General features: G+C 44.5%; 1 protein-coding gene across 1 annotated transcript in view; it reads left to right on the top strand.

The window, feature by feature from the left end:
- Positions 1–16,687, top strand: part of LOC125452219 (potassium voltage-gated channel subfamily KQT member 5-like) — a 259,961-nt gene that overhangs the window by 196,693 nt on the left and 46,581 nt on the right. Inside the window, exon 4 of the mRNA XM_048530372.2 lies at positions 16,228–16,403. Within this exon, the coding sequence (XP_048386329.1) occupies positions 16,228–16,403 (176 nt within the window). The remainder of the gene's footprint in view (positions 1–16,227; positions 16,404–16,687) is intronic.

Below are 16,687 nucleotides of genomic sequence, written 5' to 3'. Positions count from 1 at the left end.
CGCTGTCTGTACTTCTGAGTATGAGTGAGCCACCTATCTCCTCAGTGAGTGCAGTTAACCTCAATAATCTACGTTGAAAATGTTCGTGGTCTCAGGACCCAATCCAGAAGTGGGTGTTTGAAATTGGAAGAACATTGACAGGAGACAAGAAAAAAACGGTTTCAGCTGGCATGATGATCAGTAATCATGAGGACATGAATTTAGGGGAGCGATAGTTTCATTTTACTCAGTGAGCCTTTGTAATTTGGAATGTGCTGGCCTGACAGTGGGATGGGAGCAAATTCAGTGCTGACTTTCAGAACAGAATTGGGTAACTACCTGCAAAGATGAAATGTTTGCAAGTATATGGGAAAAAGTAATGAGAGTGATCCATTTGATCTATACCAGAGAGCTGGCAGAGAGACAGCAGGCAGAATGGCCACCTCCTGTGATCTATGATTCCATGGCTGGCCAATGTGGCTCCACAGCACCCCCTGGAGCAGACACTGGAGAAACCAGAGACCCTCAAAATGTGGGGGCGGGGGTGTACTGTGGTGCAGGGGTTGGGAGTGGTGGGAGAACAACTTTTCTGGTCTCCTCATTGCCTGCATTGATTTGATGCAAAATCAATAAATTTGGTTGCTGCAGAGCCAGTGACTCCCTATGCAAACTGTTCAAACACAGGAGTCACAACTCAGTGCTAACAGTGAAAAAAGCCAATTTGTGGCCCAATGAGTCAGGACTTGTTTGGAGAGTGGGGTCACACTGCTTTGGCAGTGATTTCTGATACCCGGGAGGTTTCTGCCATTTAACTGCTGCCAGCCACTGATGAAAATTACTCAGCTCTATCTTAACCCTTGAATGCACGATGGAGTAGTAGCGTATTATAGAGGTCTACAGGACAGAAAAGGAGCCTTAGGCCCATTGAGTGTGCACAAGTGAAAACTAAAGCACTATCCTAATCCCATTTTCCAGCACTCGGCCCATAGCTTTGTATGCCTCTGCATTGCAAGTACAACAACACCAGCAGAAGCAGGCTCACCTTCCCTCTAGCTGCCTGTCCCTCACAGAGGAAATGAACAGAGAGCTTCAGTCCACAGGAGGCAATGCTCCTGCATGAAGTTTACAGGCTGAGGATTAGCTTGCTGGGCATTAACTGAGCGCTAGTATCTCAGGAGGCTCATAGCTGCCTCTCAGGTAGCTCCTGCTTCCTGAATGAAAACCGCTTGTAAAATGAATCCAATGACAAGGCATTACCATTGGTACTCGAGGTCACCCTTGTTCTTTTGCCTTTGGCTTCCGCTGGGATCTGCTGGTGATGCTTATGGACTCTTTCAATCCATTGCCCGCAAGTCCATCTACCAGCTGAACAATGCCAAGTCAAACGCTTGTGTACATTTCATGACGGATGAGGCCAGTCAGAGCTGGAGGAGGAGGAGGAAGGTGATGACAGCTCACGCACCTCCAGAGGAGAAGAAACCTGGTGGGACAAGATCACTGGCAGTCACCGACTTGGTACCAGAGGTGGACAGGACAGACTGATTCAGTCCAGCTTCAGACCCCAACACAAGGCAGTCCCTCTCACAGAGACACATTGCTCCTCTTTAACTCTTTACATACCATTTCACTCAAGGCTGAAAACCACTTGGCAGGTGGCAGGTAAACAATGTTGGGACGGGGGGAGCAATGAGACTTTGAAATAAAATTTGTGGTTCAAAACTATTGAACAGAAAGGCGGCAATAATACCCTTTTGCGCACTCAAGCGATTATCCTTATTCAACTAGACATTCTTTGTTTTTCCAATCATGACTACATGGTACAGCTCCTAGATCAGGAGATACACTCCCCAGCTTGGGGCTCCTCATCAATGTCCTCTGAGTTTGGAGCTCAAAGGCCACTCAAGGGGATTTGTTTCGTAGTTTCATACATACAAGAGAGATGGGGATTTAAGGCAGAAATTCAGGGAGCTAGGATGGAAGCTGAGAGCTAGGACGAACAGAGTTGTTGTCTCTGGTTTGTTGCCCGTACCACATGCTAGTGAGGTGAGGAATAGGGAGAGAGAGGAGTTGAACATGTGGCTACAGGGATGGCGCAGGAGGGAGGGGTTTGGATTCTTGGATAATTGGGGCTCTTTCTGGGGTAGGTGGGACCTCTACAAGCAAGATGGTCTTCACCTGAACCAGAGGGGTACCAATATCCTGGGGGGATATTTGCTAAGGCTATTCAGGTGGGTTTAAACTAATTCAGTGGGGGATGGGAACCAAAATTGTAGTTCGAGTATAGAAAAGGTTGAGAGTAGGGTGGTCCGAAATAAAGTTTCAGGGACGCAAGATGGCACCGGCAAGCAAGAAGTTGGTTTGAAGTGTGTCTACTTCAATGCCAGGAGCGTCCGGAATAAGGTGGATGAACTTGCAGCATGGGTTGGTACCTGGGACTTCAATGTTGTGGCCATTTCGGAGACATGGATAGAGCAGGGACAGGAATGGTTGTTGCAGCTTCCGGGATTTAGATGTTTCAGTAAGAACAGAGAAGATGGTAAAAAGGTGGGAGGTGTGGCATTGTTGGTCAAGGACAGTATTACAGTTGCAGAAAGGATGTTTGGGGACTCGTCAACTGAGGTAGTATGGGATGAGGTTAGAAACAGGAAAGGAGAGGTCACCCTGTTGGGAGTTTTCTATAGGCCTCCGAATAGTTCCAGAGATGTAGAGGAAAGGATAGCAAAGATGATTCTCAATGGGAGTGAGAGAGACAGGGTAGTTGTCATGGGGGACTTCAACTTTCCAAATATTGACTGGGAACACTATAGTTCGAGTACTATAGATGGGTCAGTTTTTGTCCAGTGTGTGCAGGAGGGCTTCCTGGCACAGTATGTAGATAGGCCAACAAGGGGTGAAGCCACATTAGATTTGGTACTGGGTAATGAGCCCGGCCAGATGTTAGATTTGGAAGTAGGTGAGCACTTTGGTGAGAGCGATCACAATTCTGTTATGTTTACTTTAGTGATGGAAAGGGATAGGTGTATACCACTGGGCAAGAGTTATAGCTGGGGGAAAGGCAATGACGATGAGATTAGGCAAGATTTAGGGAGCATAGGATGGGGAAGGAAACTGCAGGGGATGGGCACATTAGAAATGTGGAGCCTACTCAAGGAAAAGCTCCTGTGTGTCCTAGATAAGTATGTACCTGTCAGGCAGGGAGGAAGCTGTAGAGCGCGGGAGCCGTGGTTTACAAAGGAGGTGGAATCTCTGGTCAAGAGGAAGAAGAAGGCTTATGTTAGGATGAGATGTGAAGGCTCAGTTAGGGCGCTTGAGGGCTACGAGGTAGCCAGGAAAGACCTAAAGAGAGAGCTCAGAAGAGCCGGGAGGAGACATGAGAAGTTGCTGGCGGATAGGATCAGGATAAACCCTAAGGCTTTCTATAGGTATTTAAGGAATAAAAGAATGACGAAAGTAAGATGAGGCCCAATCAAGGATAGTAGTGGTAAGTTGTGTGTGGAGTCAGATGAGATAGGGAAAGCGCTAAATGAATATTTTTCAACAGTATTTACTCTAGAAAACGACAACGTTGTCGAGGAGAATACTGAGATACAGGCTACTAGACTAGGTGGGATTGAGGTTCACAAGGAAGAGGTATTAGAAATCCTACAGAGGGTGAAGATAGATAAGTCCCCTGGGCCAGATGGGATTTATCCTAGGATCCTCTGGGAAGCCAGGGAGGAGATTGCCGAGCATTTGGCATTGATTTTTAACTCGTCATTGTCTACAGGAGTAGTGCCAGACGACTGGAGGATAGCAAATGTGGTTCCCCTGTTCAAGAAGGGGAGTAGAGACAACCCTGGTAATTATAGACCAGTGAGCCTTACCTCAGTTGTTGGTAAAGTGTTGGAAAAGGTTATAAGGGATAGGATTTATAATCATCTAGAAAAGAATAAGTTGATTAGGGATAGTCAGCACGGTTTTGTGAAGGGAAGGTCGTGCCTCACAAACCTTACTGAGTTCTTTGAGAAGGTGACCAAACAGGTAGATGAGAGTAAACCGGTTGATGTGGTGTATATGGATTTTAGCAAGGCGTTCAATAAGGTTCCCCACAGTAGGCTATTGTACAAAATGCGGAGGAATGGAATTGTGGGAGATATAGCAGTTTGGATCAGAAATTGGCTTGCTGAAAGAAGATAGAGGGTGGGAAATGTTCATCCTGGAGACCAGTTACTAGTGGTGTACCACAAGGGTCGGTGTTGGGTCCACTGCTGTTTGTCATTTTTATAAATGACCTGGATGAGGGCTTACAAGGGTGGGTTAGTAAATTTGTAGACAACACTAAGGTCGGTGGAGTTGTGGATAGTGACGAAGGATGCTGTAGGTCGCAGAGAGACATAGATAAGCTGCAGAGCTGGGCTGAGAGTGGCAAATGGAGTTTAATGCAGACAAGTGTGAGGTGATGCACTTCGGGAGGAGTAACCGGAAGGCAAAGTACTGGGCTAATGGTAAGATTCTTAGTAGTGTAGCTGAGCAGAGAGATCTCGGTGTCCATGTACACAGATCATTGAAAGTTGCCACCCAGGTTGACAGGGCTGTGAAGAAGGCATACAGTGTTTTAGCTTTTATTAATAGAGGGATCAAGTTCCGGAACCAAGAGGTTATGGTGAAGCTGTACAAAACTCTGGTGCGGCTGCACTTGGAGTATTGTGTACAGTTCTGGTCACCGCATTATAAGAAGGATGTGGAAGCTTTGGAAAGGGTGCAGAGGAGATTTACTAGGATGTTGCCTGGTATGGAGAGAAGGTCTTAACGAGGAAAGGCTAAGGGACTTGAGGCTGTTTTCATTAGGGAGAAGAAGGTTGAGAGGTGACTTAATTGAAACATATAAAATAATCAGAGGCTTAGATAGGGTGGATAGGGAGAGCCTTTTTCCTAGGATGGTGACGGCGAGCACGAGGGGGCATAGCTTTAAATTGAGGGGGGAAAGATATAGGACAGATGTCAGAGGTAGTTTCTTTACTCAGAGAGTAGTAAGGGAATGGAACGCTTTGCCTGCAATGGCAGTAGATTCACCAACTTTAAGTACATTTAAGTCGTCATTGGATAAGCATATGGACGTACATGGAATAGTGTAGGTTAGATGGGCTTGAGATCGGTATGACAGGTCGGCACAACATCGAGGGCCGAAGGGCCTGTACTGTGCTGTGACGTTCTATGTTCTATGTTCTATTTGCATCATAGGCATAGTTGCCAATAACAATTACTATCTGTCTACCAGTAGCTGAGTTTCTGATGTTTTTTATTCTTTGACTCTTAAGAGAAAAAAAGAAAGGAGTTGTTCTCTTTCAGTAGTTTGTGGAGATATTGTACCTGTTAACACCCTGGAAATCACTTTCACAATGGTAAGCATTTGGGGCTCAAAATGTCAACTCTCTCTCTCTCTCCACAAATGCTGCCAGATCTACTGATTTCTCCAGCATTTTCTGTCTTTGTTTCAGATTTCCAGCATCTGCAGTTTTTTGTTTTTACTTTAATGTTTGGTGACGTTTGGTGCCACTATCCTCTTCCCTGGACTGGATTTAAGGCCCTAATCATAAAAGATGTAGTTGGCTGCATAATTACAATCAGGTACAAGTTTCATTAGTCAATTAGGCGTTGTTACTAAGACTTTGAGGAGACTTGCAGATATGCCTTTGCATTTCACAAGATGTTCTGCCTTTCCCATACCTGAGACATCCTCATGTTGGCCGTTTTTGTTTTACTTCAGTTTCCAACATAAACACCTTCAACACCATTAGCTTGTATCAAACCCAGAACAGGAGGGCACATCAGGGCATTAAAACTTTGGTCTAGGGCTCAATGGGTGTCCTGCTCTGCTCAGGGTCACTATGTGCAGGGAGTGCAGTGCATTGGGTGAGCACAGAGCTGGAGCCCTAGGTTAGGAAAAACATTGGGGCCTCTGATTTCTGCCCCTGGTCCTGTCTTGTCTAATACAACCTTCCAACACATTTATGGACTCTTAATTGACCATTGGTGACTGTGTCTTCAGTTACGTCCATCCCTTGATCTGGAATTTCACCTGTCTACCTCACATTCTTCCTTTAAGACACAATTGTCTTGCCATCTCTCTATATGGTTCATTATCATATTTTGTTTCGTCATGCTCTTGTGAAGCATCATGGAATGTTTCACTGTGTTAAAAATACAATATAGATACAAATTATTGTTTCATAACTCTTCAAAAATACATCAACGCTGGCATTTGCAAGACCTCTTTTAAATATTGAAATTGGATTAAACTGATGAGAATTGACATTATGCCTGCTTATTCTTATTAGATGGGAAATCTGGAAGTCAGAGGTCAATGAAGTGACTGGGTTAAAAGTTACAGATAAACATGCTGTTAAATCCTGCTGGTTCTCCACAGGTTGCTGATCTCCCTCCTGAGAGCTTCACTAAAAGTTAAGTCCTTTGTATTGAAGAAACCAAATCTATTTTTAATATTTGGGCTATGGACACTACTTTAGAAAGGGCAGCAGGTACAAGGAATTGTTTGCAGCTTTGGGAATGTAGGTGAAGTTAGCTGGTGTGTGTGAAGCAATGTTAATTTCTAGGAACTTTGATTCCAGTCAAATTGCTACCCTTTCTTTAAAAAAACAACAGAACTGCGGATGCTGTAAATCAGGAACAAAAACAAAGTTTCTGGAAAAGCTCTGCAGGCCCGGCAGCATCTGTGGAGGAGAAAATAAAGTTAACGTTTCAGGTCTGTTCCTCAGTTCTGAGGAAGGGTCACCGGACCCAAAACATTAACTCTGTTTTCTCCTCCACGGATGCTGCCAGACCTGCTGAGCTTTTCCAGCAACTTTGTTTTTGTTGCTACCCTTTCTTGATGGGTTCAGGAGAACTCAGCAGAACAACAGCCCTCTGATTGGTCAGGTTATTGATTAACACAGCCCTTATTGGGGGATTGAAACAGAGGCAAGCAGGGAGACCTCCAGAAGCTAACTGCATCAATTTCTCTCTCCCTCCATTCTCTGCAAAGTTGCTCTTTCCAGTTTTCTGTCAAGAGAGCAAAGAAGCTATATCACAGACGCTGAAAGAAGTAAGTGTAAAACCCAAAGACAACAAGAAAGACCCAGAATCTAACACAGCAGCAACTGAACTGTGGACTGTGCAAACAATGTTAAGACATCACTGAAAGATCAAAAGGATCGTGGAACCAACCCAATTAGATTTAACAGTCTTCCTCTGTTCATAATATTTGTGTGCGTGTGTGCGTGCGTGTGTGTGTGTGTGTGTGTGTGTGTGTGTGTGTGTGTGTGTGTGTGTGTGTGTGTGTGTGTGTGTGTGTGTGAGATAAATCATTTATTTTACCTTGTTAAAGTTAAGAGAATTGCAATAGAGTCTTAGAGTCATACAGCATGGAAAGAGACCTTCAGTCCAACTCATCCATACTGACAAAGTTTCTCAAACTAAATTAGTTCCACTAGCCTGTGTTTGACCCATATCCCTCTAAACCTTTCCTATTCATGTACGTGTCCAAATACCTTTTCCATGTTGTAACTGCACCTGCATCTATCACTTCCTCAGGCGGCTCATGCCAGACATGAACCATCCTCTGTGTGAAAAAGTTACCCCTCAGGTCCCTTTTAAATTTCACCCACCCCATGGAAAAGACCTTTGCTGTTCACCTTATCTGTGCCCCTCACGATTTTGTAAAAGTTTTGAAGGTCACCCCTCAATCTCCTACACTCCAGTGAAGCAAATCCCAGCCTATCCTCATAACTCAAATTCTCTGGTCCCAGCAGCATCCTGGTACATCTTTACCAAACCCTCTCTGATTTAATGAAATCCTTCCCATAGCAGGACCACTGGAACTGTTCACAGTATTCTGAAAATGACCTCACCAACATCCTGTACAACCTAAATATGACATCCCAATTCCTATACTCAAAAGTTGAGCAATGAAGGCAAGCATGCTAAACATCTTCTTAGTCACCCTGTCTACTTGTGATGCAAACTTCAAAGAACTATATACCTAAACCCCTAGGTCTCTCTGTTCAACAACACTACCCAGGGCTGTACCATTCACTGTATAAGTCCTGCCCTTATTTGTTTTACCAAAATGCAATATCTCACCTTTATCTAAATTAAACTCCATCTGCCTCTCCTCAACCATTGGCCCAGTTGATCATGAACCCCTTGTAATCTTAGATAATCTTCCTCACTGTTGACTACAACACTAATTTTGGCATAATCTGCAAACTTACTAACCATTCCTCCTAAATTTGCATCCAAGTTATTTATATAAATTACAAACAAAAGTGGACCCACCACCAATCCCTGTGGAATACTGCTGGTCACAGTCACCCAGTCCAGAAAACAACACTTCTGCCACCACCCTCTGTCTCTTCCTGTTAAGCCAATTTTGTATCCAAATTACAAGCTCACTCGGAATCCCATGTGATCTAACTTTATTAATTAGTCTACCATGCAGAACCTTGTCAAAGGCTTTAAAGCCCAAGGAGACAATGCCTACCACTGTGCCTTTGTCAATCTTTTTGGGTACATCCTCCAAAAGCTTGATTAAGTTAGTGAGATACTATTTCCCATATACAAAGCCATGTTGACTACCCCTAACTAGTTCTTTCTTCTCCAAATGCATATAAATCCTCTCTCTCAGAACCCCCTTCAACAACGTACCCACCACTGATGGCAAACACACAGGTCTATAGTTCTCAGACAATAGGGTAACTGAAGGAGCTGGCATGGTTTGATTTTATTCTAAGTAGCAGTCAGTCAGAGGCAAACTGGGATTTCTGTCAGCTCCATTAAACTTTAACATTTGTGGTGACTCTAAGAATAGTGGGGTTTGATTTCCAGCACTCTGTCCCAGTGAATGTGACACTTAGTTGACAGGATAATTGTTGATTGTCAGCCAAACAGCTTTTCATAATTTGCAGAATAGACTGAAACCAACGGTAAAGGAAAAGGACAATATTTACCATAGCATCAGAGATAATGGGAACTGCAGATGCTGGAGATTCCAAGATAATAAAATGTGAGGCTGGATGAACACAGCAGGCCAAGCAGCATCTCAGGAGCACAAAAGCTGACGTTTCGGGCCCGAAACATCAGCTTTTGTGCTCCTGAGATGCTGCTTGGCCTGCTGTGTTCATCCAGCTCCACACTTTGTTATCTTAGATCAAAGATTAAGATGGTCAGCGCTGCAATCTGTGCTGATAGTAAGGTTCTGGTTTGGTGTACATGTCATCCCTGTGAGGAGACTAGACTCCCGGAAGCCCAAATCATGAAAATGCACCTTTGACTAATCTGATAATGGATGGAACTAGTCTCAGGAAGTTGCTGGGATTGACGGTGTTGGAACTAGAGTCAGGATGTCCCTGAGATTGTTCAATGGAAATAGGTTTGGAAGATTCCCAGGATTTTCCAGTGGATGGAAATACTTTTAGGGTGTTCCCTGTTGGCTCTCGCCACCCATGAAATCATTAACCACATGCCCACTTCACCATGCTCCACCTCTATAGTTGAGATGCAGAATGGCATAAATGTTGCAGGTTTCTTTTTGAAGTACTGCACATGAGCATTATGCGTGGACACATTAAGCAAATATTCAATGAAATTCATTATCAGTAGTATATTAAAAAAGTAGAAAGTTAGCTTTATTGCAGAAGTGAAATTAAATAATGATAAAAATGCAATTCTGTGGAACTGGCTTTGCAGAATTAGATGTAATCAATCTTGGCCTTGAAGTGTATGCAGAAAGACAGAGGGCTATTGTTTAATGTGAGATCAAGTCTCTCAGTGTCTCAGAGATCTGTCCATAACCTCTAGAGCACTGAAATCAGCCTTTCACCCCTGAGTTTCCCTCCCTTTTGTGATACACAGTGTTCTCTTGACACAGGGCAGCACGGTGGCTCAGTGGTTAGCACTGCAGCCTCACAGCGCCAGGGACCCGGGTTTGATTCCAACCCCGGGTGATTGTCTGTGTGGAGTTTGCGCATTCTTCCCGCGTCTGCGTGGGTTTCCTCCGGGTACTCCGATTTCCTCCCACAGTCCAAAGATCTGCAGGCTTGTTGGATCGGCCATGCTAAATTGCCCATAGTGTTCGGGGTGTCTGGCTTATAGGGGGATGGGTCTGGGTGGGATGGTCCAAGGGGCGGTGTGGACTGGCAGGGCCAAATGGCCTGTTTCCACACTGTAGGGAATCTAATCAATGATGTCAGTCACACACTTTCACAGGTTGTCATTCAGTTTCAGAATGTCTCACACTATTAATTTCAAAATGGAAATGAAAATGAGTGATAAACAGCAGATGGATCACTGAGTGGGTGGGGCCTCTTCCTCAGGTTTATGCCTTCCCATCCCTCTGTTAATTAAGTCAATTTATCCTAAGTGGAACTGGGAATAACAGGATAATGCTTTTGTGTTTCTTTGGAACATTTGGTCCTACAAAGTTATTAAACACTCAAAACTATACTTGCTTCAATCCTAACTCTTCAATTCCTATCAGTTAACTAACTTTCCATCTTTGGAGCAGTGTTTTGACTTGCTGACCCCCACTGACCCCATGAGAAGCAAGGTCTAGGCAGTTCTTCCCATTTCCATCATCATGTGAACATGACTTCCCATGACATCAACATAACTTCCCATTACATTTTGAAGAGTTAATGTTTTACTCTGCACTGCTGGCCTGTCATTTCTGTTTTGTATTGGAGTCAGACCTGGAGTCAAATCATAAGGGACTAAAAGTCAGGAAGAGGCTCTTACCCATCATCCTGACCTCAGTATTGGTATCTCATCCATCATTCCCCCTGCCCATTGAAACTAAGGCCTAACATTTAGCTGTGATTAACACCAGACTGACTTGTCTGTGGTTACCCACCTTGGGAGCAAGTTTAAAACAATGCATCATTCCTCCTACTAGGAGCAGCAGCTATCTCAGGGGCTGGATAAGGACCACCTGAATGCAGGAGGAACACAAACACAGACAGCATTGATAGGGGTTTGGAACTGGCTCAGGTCTGGAATGGGTAATTGGAAGTCATGGTGAAAGTAGCAATGGAGGAGAGTGGAAGTTGGGGGTTGTGGTGTTAGTGTTGAGGGGATGTTTAGTGGGGGATGGAAGAATCTTCTCAACAAGCGCTGATGTTATGGCAATGGCATCAAATTCAAGACTGACCCAGTCAACAGGAAGGACCATAAATGCTGGCCATGTCCAGATCTCAAGAATTAGTAATTAATCACACAGAGGGATAGCTGGCAGGTACCCAGGTATAGGAAAACAACATTAATTATTTATTATAAAAAGCCACAAGGCTTCGTTGCAACCTGCAGTCCAGCGTGAGATCACTCTCAAATTGCAGATGCATCATTTTCACATCGACAGTGATTTAAAATGTGCTAGAGCCTATCTCTCCCAAGGGCTCGTCAGACCATGAGGCTGTGGAGTAAGGTATGGCACACAGTGTACATCAGCTCTGCTGCAAACATTTAGAGTTAGCATTTTTGTTTGACAAGCTGCATATGAAATATAAATGGGCTCACTGTCTGTATTGCATTCCTCACACACACACAAACACACACAGAGAAACACTCCAACATCGTACAGTCTTAAAATGGCCTTTATCAGAGTCACAATTCATACTATCACCTGGGGTTACTGCTATGGGTGCAGTTGCTGATGTGGTTCCAAATTGCACTCAAAAAAGTGTTTTGCTGAAAAATATTTACATATCACCAAATTTAAAATCTGTCACAATCTGGCAAGACTGGGCAGCATATTAGAACATGGTTTTTTTTTCAAAATAAAATGTTTGTTTCATGTCATATTCCTTGATATAGCTAGAAAGGATAACTTGGCAAGGTTTCAAGTGCTTAAAACAGGTTTACCACAAAGAATGTGACTGTAACTCTGGTAAACTATTCCTCCTCAACCTCTGCAATCAGTCACATCATTGAGATGTTAGATTGCGCTATCAATCTCCAACATCTCTCCCCGATGCCCTGCTACTCTCAGCTGATTCTACTTTTATCTATGCATAAGGTACCAGGAAATCATCTGCAGTGGCTTCTTTTCCCATTTCTGCATTGAAATCTCCAAAGTACCCCCGAAGACATAGCCTTGCTTTCTCCTATTTGTCACCTAGAACAACACTTTACACTTATATAGCACCTTCACTGAAAACTTCAAAGGCATTTCACGGTAACATTACCAAAACAAAATTAACTTTGAACCACATGGACACACGTTTGGAGCGAAGTTTGATCCAAGGTTTTAAGAAGCACCTTAAAGGAAGATAAAAGCATTTTAGAAGTGAGGAGGGTAATGGAGGGAATTCTAACAGAAAGAGCCTCAGCAGCTGACAGTGCAGCTGCCCATCTCAGAGTAAAGCCCAAACAGAAGGAACATAAAGATTTGGGAGGGTAAAAAGCTTGGAGAAAATCACAGAGATAAGGAGGAGAGAGGCCACGAAAGGATTTGAAATAAAAGAAGAGAGTTTGTCGTCACTGGCCCAAGCTAGCATAGATCAGCAAACATGAACGGAATTTGTTGTGAATTAGGTTGAAATTTATGAAGGGTGGTAGTTGATTCATAGGCCATCGGCACATTGAAGTAGTCAAGTCGAGGGATAAGGAGGGATTTGGGAATAGTCCAAAGCTCAGCTGTGCAGAACCGAAATGATTCAAGAATATAATGGGGCTTTTGTATGTATAATAGTGACACGTATGTCTGTCTCAGCCCTCATGACCTCTCCAGCCATCCATCCTGACCTGTTCATTATATTTGTGTCACTACACAGATTGTTCAAAGTAAAGATATTTCTCCAATTCTCCACCAGAAAGAGCTAAGCCATTATTTCAAATCCCACCCCCCACCAAACCCACCTCCACCATGTCAGTCTCTGTGCCCTGACCGTAGACCTCACTGTACATTTTGGCCATTGGTCAAGATTATCAGATACCTTGGTGTCCTGTTCAACTCTGAGCCAAGCTTCCAATTCTGTATTCTTTACATTACTTGGATGTCAGTCCCCAGCTCCCTTATCACACCCAGCCTTGCCTGTTCCAATCTTCTCCTGATCAGCTTTCCATCTTTCACCTCCAGGAAAGTACCTCCATTCTATTACCTTTTCCTCAGCTCAAGTGAAGTCCCATTTGCCAATTAATCTGTGCTTGCTGACTTACATTGTTTCCCTGTCCACCAGTGCCTACTATTTTAAATTCTCATCTTTATGTTTAAATTCATCCATGACCGTGCCTCTATTTTCCTTTGTAATATCCTGGGGCATTATCCCCTCCACCATGCACCCATCCTCTCCAGTTCTTGGGTTTTCTCATGTCCATTCCCTGTGCCCTTTACCACCATTAATCCCCCAAACCCTCAAATCTGTTTCTGGGATGAGAAACAGCTCATCAAATATAAGTAAATGAGAATGGGTGAAAGAAACTAGTCAGAGTCCAAGAGATTGTATACTGCGGGAGTGAAGTGGACTGTGCAATCCATTTGGTATATTGTTGTCTCTTGCCTTTCAAGATGGGGTGGCACAGTGGCTCAGTGGTTAGCACTATTGCCTCACAACAATAGGGACCCGGGTTTGATTCCGGCCTTGGGCAACTGTCTGTGTGGAGTTTGCATGGGTGTCCTCCGGGTGCTCCAGTTTCCTCCCACTGTCCAAAGATTGTCTAAATTGCCCATAATTTCCAGGGATCTGTAGGCTTGGCGGATTAACCATGGGGAATGCAGGATTTCAGAGATTGAATAGGGGGTGCGGGTCTGGGGTGGGATGCTCTTTGAAAGGCCAGTGTGGACTTGATGGGCTAAATGGCCTGCTTCCACACTGTAGGGATTCTATATTTCTATCTGGACAACTCTTTCTAGGCTTGTTCCTGCTCAGTCTCTACCAGCCTTCATGTCACCAAGAGAGTTTCAAACATTCCAAGGCCTTTCCTCTCCAGGCCCAAGCTCCAGGCTGAGTGGCCTTGGCAGGAGAGCCACCCTGGCCCCAATAGCCTTTGTAAAGTTCCACCCAGTAATGCAACACAAACTTGCAGCAAAACATAAAGTGATAACGACCAGATAAGTGACTTTGCATGGTATTGACTGAGGGATGAATATTGACAAGGATAACTCTCCTGCTCTTCTTTGAAGCAGTCACAGTGGAATTTTTTTACATCCATCCCAGCAGGCTGGATGGGCTTCAGTTCGAGATTACTTCCAAAACATAGCACCCTTAACACAGCACAGCACACCCTTGGTACTGCTCCGGAGCACCAGCTTTAAGTTTCACGTTCAGACCCTGGAGGGAGATTTGACCTCAGAACCTTCCGATGCAAAGACAGTGAGCAACATCTGGGGCTGCAGCTGGTGCTGGCTGTGGCCAATGAAACCTGAAATTTTCCCACTTTACTCACTACAAGGTGTTAAATGGGGGCAGCCAGGGATGGGAAAGACTTTCCACATCAAACTTTTCCTCTTTTTTCACAGTTCCCAGCACCTGAAGATCCTTGCCAATAAATCACCTCCGCTATGAAATTCTCTAGCAGGTGGCATTCCTTCACTCACACAACTGCTGATTAAGCACCAGAAACTCTACCACACCATGTGACAAATTCAAAAATCAGTTTGAGTTACACACAAAATTAATCACTGTCCCAGGGAATTCGGTTAGTTAGCTCCAGTTCATTCTGCAGTCGCAAATCGGTGAGATGGATTCTTCAGGTGAGCGAAACAAGTAACACTGCCAGCTGATGAAATCTGGCACTAAAGTTTGAGTTATTTTGAGGAATTGTGAGGGATTGCTCTCGTGAAGGAACAGATTGTAATGGCTTGTTCTGAAAAGGCTGATCTCCCCCTCAAATTTTCAAATGCTCTTCAAATAATCCTTCTGTGTCTTGATTTCTCGTTAACCATGAGATCACTTCCAATTCCAAGATATATTTGGGCAGTGAAGGCTAGGTGAGGAAAGTGATTGATCAAGCATCCATCCTGATCACTACCTGTAACTCCGGTAACAAAATATTATGTCGACAAGCGAAGTGAATTCAGCCCCTGCGATAGTGTCCCTCACATTGACTTTCTAGCTTCACGCAGCAAATAAATCATAGAATCCCTACAGTGTGGAAGCAGGTCCTTCGGCCCAACAAGTCCACACTGACCTATCCCCCTATAATCCATCTTCCTGAACATTACAGGTGCTTTAGCATGGCCAATCCGCCTAGCCAGCACATCTTTGGACTATGGGAGGAAATCGGAGCATCTGGAGGAAACCCACACAGACAGAGGGAGAATGTGCAAACTCCACACAGACAGTTGCCCAAGGGTGGAATCGAACCCAGTTTCCCTGGCACTGTGAGGCAGTAGTGCTAACCACTGAGCCACCGTGCCACCCTGAGCCTGGCTTGGAACAATATACACAGAAACATGGTGAGCAGCATCACACAGCCATCATCAAAGTAACTAGAAAGACTCACTGATGGAGATAGCAGGAAAGTTGGTCAAAATCTTGTTCATCAGAAACTGGACTGCAAGGTAGAGACAAAAACAAAGTTGTTGGAAAAGCTCAGCAGGTCTGGCAGTGTCTGTGGAGGAGGAAAGAGAGTTAACGTTTCCGGTCCGGTGACTCTTCCTCAGAACTGGAAGGCAGAGAGGCAAGGAAGAAATTCCAGGGCTTTGGACCTCAGCAGCTGAAGTTTCAGTTGCAAACAGAGAGGTTCGATGGCCCCATTGGAGCTGGAGATCATTCAGCCCATCAAGCCCGAGCCACCATTCAGTGCCATCATGACTGATTTGTATCATGACTCTGTTCTCCTGCCTCATCTCCGAAAGGGTACCCAATGCAAAGTCAAAATGTAATGGTGAATCTCTGATAAACCTGGACCACTGTTAGAGCTGTGTGTACAGTAATAGGCTTCAAGCTGTAGAATGGATGTTCAAGCTATAACATGTGTACAGCGATGAATGACTGAGCTGCTGCCAGATCTGAGAGAACACAAAGGAAGGCTTGCAAACCTCAAACTGCTTTTTCTTGAACTGGCAAAGCTAATGGGTGATTTGATCGAGATGTGTAAACATAGAAAAGGATGGTTAGACTGCTTTCAGTGTTTGAAAGTCTAGGCTGAGAGGACGGAAACCGAGAGAGAGATGAGATGAGGAAGTGTGACCATTTTGGGATGAGAAGCAGGAGGAATTTGAAGAGAAATCTGAAGAGTTGTGGTTGCTGACCATTCTGTCATCTGTCTCTCCAGACATCATCGTACTAATTGCTTCTATCGCAGTCATCGCTGCCGGCACCCAGCAGAACATATTTGCCACATCGGCGCTCCGGAGCCTCCGCTTCCTACAGATCCTCCGCATGGTCAGAATGGACCATCGAGGGGGCACCTGGAAACTGCTTGGGTCTGTGGTTTACGCACACAGTAAGGTGGGTAAATTGTGACTCATCAACTGCTGTCCATCCCAACTTGTAGCAGGGGCTTCTCAGTCACGAATGAGGCCAACACCTTTATCTCACTGACCCAATTCCCCTTGAACTACCTTCGCTCTCCCCTGTGACCAACCAGTTCAAAGGTTAGAGGAGTGTTTGTATTCGAAAGCTATTTTGTGTGAGGGACTGACAGTGAAGACTTGTGCAGGGCTGCCCCAACGTGAGGTTGGCCAAATAGAAGACTTCAAAGAGGGAGACAGCTGTTAATAAGACTCTAAAAA

This window comes from Stegostoma tigrinum, chromosome 4 (genome assembly GCF_030684315.1).
Source record: "Stegostoma tigrinum isolate sSteTig4 chromosome 4, sSteTig4.hap1, whole genome shotgun sequence".
In the NCBI taxonomy this organism is placed as follows: Eukaryota; Metazoa; Chordata; class Chondrichthyes; order Orectolobiformes; family Stegostomatidae; genus Stegostoma; species Stegostoma tigrinum.
This window is presented reverse-complemented; position numbering and strand designations above follow the sequence as displayed.